Source organism: Pteropus alecto, unplaced genomic scaffold (genome assembly GCF_000325575.1).
Source record: "Pteropus alecto unplaced genomic scaffold, ASM32557v1 scaffold40, whole genome shotgun sequence".
NCBI classification, from domain to species: Eukaryota; Metazoa; Chordata; class Mammalia; order Chiroptera; family Pteropodidae; genus Pteropus; species Pteropus alecto.
Genome location: NW_006431919.1, coordinates 1,438,306 through 1,444,763, shown reverse-complemented (window position 1 = coordinate 1,444,763; position 6,458 = coordinate 1,438,306). Strand labels below are relative to the sequence as shown.

Here is a 6,458-nt window from a genome sequence, read left to right as displayed (position 1 = left end):
CAGTTGAGCGGTGACGAGGTGACGCTGGGAGCGTGGGCCGCGACTCTCGCGGATCCGGTTCCGCCCTCCCTCTTGCTGCCGACCCTCCGGGGCTAGCGCCCGAGTTCCCTTTCCCAGAGTCCTCTGCGCCGTGAAGAAGCGGCTCCCGGGGACCGGGGGCATTTTGCGTTGGCTGGAGCCGGAGTAACAAGATGGCGGCGTCGGCGGAGTGACAGGGGTCCCTCCGGGAGGGAGCCGGCAGCAGTGGTGGCAGCGGGATCGCCGCCCTAACTCACCGCGCCCCTTTTCCAGCCCGCGACGTCGCCGCGAAAGCGAGGCAGCAGCGGCCGCCCAGACACAAGTGGCCCAGCCTGGTAACCGCGAGGACCCCTCACACACTGCGGCCTGGCGAGAAGAAACCTGCCTGAGCGGCGGTGATCAGGTTCCCCTCGGCTGATTCCGGGCCTGGTAACGCCGAGCCAACGCTTTCAGCTTCCTGCCGCCCTCCTCCGCAGCCTTGCTCCGGGGACGAGCCCAGAGGCCTCCGTCCTCCTCTCAGAGGTGTCGGGGCTCGGCCCCAGCCCCCGTCTGCGCCTCTCAGGATGGCGAGCAGCAGCGGCTCCAAAGCCGAATTCATTGTCGGAGGGAAATATAAACTGGTACGGAAGATCGGGTCTGGCTCCTTCGGGGACATTTACCTGGCGATCAACATCACCAATGGCGAGGTAATCATCTGGGGTGGGGTTCACGACAACGCAGCGCCTGTCCTCACCCCGCCCCCCCTCCAACCCCCAAACTACTCGGGCCTTTTCCCACCGCACGCACGCACTGGGGAGTCCAGAGGGAGCCGGTTTTCCTGGCTTAGGAACCTTTCCCACGCTCTTACCCTAAAAGGGAAAGAACCCGATCGAAAGCTCGGGTGAACTAGGAAGTTTCCCAGCTCGTTGAAAATCCCGTAATCGAACTTTTTTAACCGTCGTCTAAGGCGACAACGCAAATCCAATTTCTGTGGTCCCCTGTTTTTCTCTATGTATTTAATTCTACCGGGCTGCTTGTTACAATTAGGACGGTTTCCGATCGCCTGGTACCTCCATAGCCTCTCATTACATTTTCTGGATGAATCATTTTCCTGCACTTTAGAGGACATGCCGATTTCGTCACTGCCCCCGAAGAGGCCTTTGAGGCTGGTTGCCTCGTTTTGTAATTACAAAGAGAAATTCGCTTCCCGTTCTCTCACTTTCATCATCCAGTTACGAGTTGGAGCTTTGCTAATGTTTCCCCTCTTTTCCCAAGTGACACTGAATCCACAGGGACGTTGATGCCATTATCCCCTCTTTCCCCTGCAGGAAGTGGCAGTGAAGCTAGAATCTCAGAAGGCCAGGCATCCCCAGTTGCTGTACGAGAGCAAACTCTATAAAATTCTTCAGGGTGGGGTTGGCATCCCCCACATACGGTAAGAACCCGTCAGCACACAGGCTGTCCTCTGAGGGAGGTACGGAATGGGGGAAATGGGCCGAGGCAGGTAACAGGACCAGCCGCGTCTGGGTTTTGGTATTTGAGTTCCCTGCGTTTCTTTTAGACGGTGGTTTCCTTTGAACCCTAAGTCACCACAATCACCGAGTATATTTCAGTTTGCCAACTTAGTTTAGAATTTTGATTTGTTACAGTCTGCTCCGTTTAGCTTCCGTCATTCTTCCAGAGGCTTTCATTTGCAGTTAAGTGCTGGTCCTGTTTGATACCTACCCGGAAGGGTTGGCGGCCGCTTTCTTTACGTCGGCACCTCTGATGTGCTTATGTTTGTGCAGAGAAGTGAATTTGAAAGTGCCGAAGTGACCTGGCTGGACCAGTTCGGGTTGCTATTGGAGCTGGCTTGGGAAATGGCTGCTCTTTTGTTGTGTTTTTGTTCCAACATGTCTTCCTCCTCCGCTTAGAAAATGGCGGAACGACGTGACTCAACCGCAGATTCCTGCCCTTTTCTCTGCTTGGTTCACAAGTCAAGCTTCCTTGATTCCCCCCTTGGTATCCCTGAGTGGATTAAACCTTTGAAAAGCCAAGAATAAAGCTGCAGGCGGCGGTGGGGTTCAAGGAAGGAGAAGGCATAATGACAGTCTGTTCGCGAACTCTGCAGCAGATGCGACGTGAAATTATTAAATTATACTATGCAGAATCCTTCAGAGCCTTTTTAAAGGTGTTAATTACCCTTTCTGAATGGTAACGTTGGCAACATTTCAGTTTGTACTAAATTATGGGTAATGGTAAAGGCAGTTTGAGCGCAGCACTAGGCTGGCATTTCCTCAGATCGGTTGTATTAAAAGAAAGCTTAATCGCGTAATCACTGTTTGATGAGTAACTTTAACCTGTTGAGTTACTTGGTCAGTAACTCATCAGGGGAATTTTGGCCTTTGGGGGGCTGAGGAAGGGATATTGGTGAAGACAAGTAGTAGCAATAATAGTAACCAATAAAAGATAACCAAATAGAGACATTTGGTTTTTAAACGGTTGACTTTAAAGGGTTTTAAAATAGTTTGGAGTTTGAGATTAAACAGTCTTTTCCTATAATACAGACTAAAATATGGCATAAAACCCAGCGATATTACAACAGCATTTGCAAGAAGATTCAGAGATAGTTGAAAATTAAGTGAAATGATATTTACTGCAGCCTCTTTCTGTTTCAATTTCTGTTCCTCAAATCTTGAATTAAGAACTAGATGACATATGTTAATTCTGATGTGGAAACAACCAAAGTAACACCATCCTTAACAAAATTTCTAATACTGATGGACATTGAATGATAAAATGTTCTATTGGTTGTAAGTAATAAAGTAAATTATTTGAAAGAGAATTCTAGGTTTGTTTTTTGGAATAAAGATTAATGTGAAATCTGAGATGATCTATATTTGAGATTTTAAATGATTTTCGTCCCCCTGTCCCCCTCCCAAAAAAACCCTACTATATGGGAAAATAAATTTGTTATTGTGGTAGAAGAAAATTTTGATTAACATCCTTAGCTTTTTTCCAAAAAAAGTCAGTTGCATCAGCCTAAACATTTGAAACTCCTTTCCCTTCATGTTTGATCCCATCTCTCCACCCCTGGCCCATACTGATTTGCTTTTCATCACTAGTTTTCCCCTAAAATTTCGTGTCAATACAATCATGTAGTATGAGGTCATTTGTATCTGGCTTCTCTTAGCATAATGCTTTAGAGACTCATCTATGTCGGGAGATTTTATAAAGTTCACAAATCAGGTTGAATTTAATGTATTTGAAATCATTTTCAAAAAGCTTTGAGCATCTGGCAATTTCAGTGCCAAATCCAAATTAAATACATACCCTTTTATCTGGTAGCTTTTATTTAAGAGCAACACAAATACATATCAACAAAGGCAATAGTTAATATACCGAATAAGCACATGAATACAGGAAATTGTGAACAAAATAATAGGCGTCTGTTTATAAGATGTGTGCACAGAGTTGTAGTTATAAATTGTCTCTGAGTAGAGTTAAAGAGGTGAACCTGGCTTTCAAGTTAAGGCTTTGTGGGGGAGGAGATGGGATTTCAAGATCTGGCTCGAAGGAAGAAAGCTTGGTAAACTGGTTGGGGCAGGCATCCAAGACTAGAGTATGGCTTCTGGGAGTAGTCTCTTTTGAGGGTGGGGAATAAGTAAATTTGTTTTAGGAGTGGTAGTACATAGACACAAAAGTGGTTCATTGGTTTTAAAATGTGAGAGAACTGTTTTTCCACTGAAGCAGAAAGGATAAGATTTACATACAAGCATTCTTTACATGAGTGTCAGCATCTTTCCATCCCTCAGTTTGTTCCCCGCTATTTCCACATTATCTGTAAAACATATATATTAAGTAAATATTTACTTGGTAAATATTTAATTAAGTTGACTGTTTAGCTAGATTAAATAGGGCAGTCTATGTGTTATTCATTGTTTTATAAGTGTTAACACTAATTTAAAAAAATTAGATTCTGCTCTTCCCCCATTCCTGTCCCAGCCCCCCCCCCCCCCCACCATTTTCTTAAAGATACTTAATGTATTCTAAACCAAGGGCTGAAAATTACCTGGCCTACATAGCAGACCTACCTAATTAGGTCCTTGCTCTTGTTACGTAGAGGTATAGCATCAGTGTAAAGAGCAAAGAATGATAGAGTGACATTCAGTCTCTTCATGTTTCTAAGAAACTCAAATTCTTGGACCTTGTGAATTGGCCTCTGGGAGCTCAATAAAAATTACTGTATTTCTCTTAACAATCCTCTCTTTCTTTGTGCTACTCTGAATTAATGTATTCTCTAAAGAAGCAATATGGTGTAACTAAGCTCTAGATCCGCCATGTGGTATTGACTGAGTAATCTGGAGTCAGTCAATCCCTTAACCTCTTTGGGCCTGTCATTTTCCTCATCTGAATCAAAAAGAGGATTTTACCATTTTCTAATTTTGTTGGAATGGGAAGGAAGAGTGCTGGACAGCAAAGTTTAGGGTTTCCTACTCTTCTGCTGGGAAAAGAATTTTAAATATGAGCTTTTGGGTAGGGTTTTATTTGAACAAGTTTCCTTACTTAAATAAAAGTCACTGGTCTAGTCGATCTCAGAACAGTTGGCTCTGAAAATTTAAGACTTGTTTTCAGATGTCATGTTTAGATCTTTGAATGTTATTTTCATGAGACACCACTCAAAAGATTTTTTAAAATGCCATCTGCATCAGGTAAACCATAGGTTATCATTTAGAAGAAAGTAAATTAATGGAACATAGTTTTATAAGGAAATCATGAATAAAGAAGATGGGAGGGGCATAGGAAGATTGTTATTACCTTGTTTTTTAACTTTTTGCCCTCTGAATGTCAAATATTCTAGAGGATGGTTATAAAGTACTAGTTAATCCCTACTCTTCAGTGTTAAAAGCATTTAAATTTTTAATCTCAGCTTTTTGGCTTGGAGCATATATCCTGTAAATAAGTCATAATGCTGTTACCAGAGAACAAATGTGACATCTGCAGTGGGTATGTCTTTAGTAGAGAAATCACTGGATGCATGAGAAATGTGATTTTAACTCATAGGATAACTGAACTTGCAGTATACTAAAGATGTTTATATTGGGTTATAATGAATTCTTAGTTATGGAGTGATGTAATGATGCTTAGGTAGCATTTCTGAGTTAGATGAAACCTGAAAGATATAGCCCAACATCTCATAATACAAATTAGACTGTTGACCCTCAGAGGGGTTATTGAGTCTCCTAACTTTGAATTTTCCTGTGAGCCATTTTCACCTTTGTGTCAAGGTCAAATCATGCGGCTCACATTCCTCACACCCTTTCATTTGATGCTGCAGAGCCCTACTTTGCCTCCTTTACTACATGTCATATGGCCTCATACAGAGAAACTGTAACCTATTGTTTGTATTACTATCTAACTAGCTGCTTATTATTCTTATTCTCCCTTTTGAAGACATGGATTGCAGGATGAGAATTTTCATTGGATATTATTAATTAGTATTTAAATTTGAGTAAATAACTTGTAAACCCCTGTATAGTATAGTATGTGGATTATACTGCCTTAGTTCATTTTTGGAGCTAGATCATTTTGTTTCAAAGTATATTTACACTGTACCTAAAGTATCATTTAGTAAGATTTTCTCATGATCTGTCAGTATTTAGTAAGAAATTTAATGTTAAGAAGTTTATTAAAAAAAAACCAGAATTTAAAAAATGTTTTAAATAGAATCTTTTAGGTTTATATTAAAATCAGTTATTGAATTTAACAAGTTTTTCTGAGATTAAATGAATGTCTTAATAGCTTTCATAACATAAATGATTTCCTAATTTAAAAGATGCTTTTTGTTACTGTTTTTGTTTCCAGTACCATATCAGGTGGTTCTTGAAATTTTGAATGACCAGTAATCATATAATAAATACTAATGTGTGTCTTAGTGGAATTTTTTTAATTAGATGTAATTCATATAGAATGAAATGCACAGATTTTCATGTACCATTGAATCAATTTTAACAAATGCATGCACTGGTGTAACCCACAGATAAAAGAATATTTTACCGAGATAAAAGAATATTTGATTTTTTAAAATAACTATTAATCCTTTTGGATCACAGTTACATATTGTTTTTTTCTGGATTTGATGTTATTTGTCAGTATGAAAGACTATAGGTTACTAATCTGTTTATCATCATGAAGTACATTTCGAATTATCCTAATAAAATAATCAGACGGGATGGTGAATACCTAGTGGCAATAGAGCTCTTTGTCTAATTCCTCTCTTTTAAAGAACTAGAATACTGCCTTTTCCTCGTCTATAAGTCATCAGTGGGGTGTTTTTTAATGGGGACTTCGGAAGCGCTCTACAAAAGTTTAGGTAGAGAGTACATTCTGATCCTCAACACAAAGGGAAATGGAAAGAGTTACAATGAAAGTTAGGGTTCTGTCCAATATATAGATTTGAACCTGGAATGAATTCATTTCCC

At 40.9% G+C, this 6,458-nt stretch overlaps 1 protein-coding gene across 7 annotated transcripts in view; it reads left to right on the top strand.

The window, feature by feature from the left end:
• Positions 1-6,458, top strand: part of CSNK1A1 (casein kinase 1 alpha 1) — a 41,631-nt gene continuing 35,173 nt past the window's right edge. For 3 of the 7 annotated variants that reach the window (XM_006906383.3, XM_006906382.3, XM_006906384.3), the window contains exons 1-2: positions 1-704; positions 1,326-1,432. In XM_006906383.3, coding sequence (XP_006906445.1) covers positions 582-704; positions 1,326-1,432 — 230 coding nt within the window. In that variant the 5' untranslated portion in view covers positions 1-581. The remainder of the gene's footprint in view (positions 705-1,325; positions 1,433-6,458) is intronic. The other 4 variants (XR_003044621.1, XR_001516389.2, XM_015585241.2 and 1 more) reach the window with 3 other exon arrangements.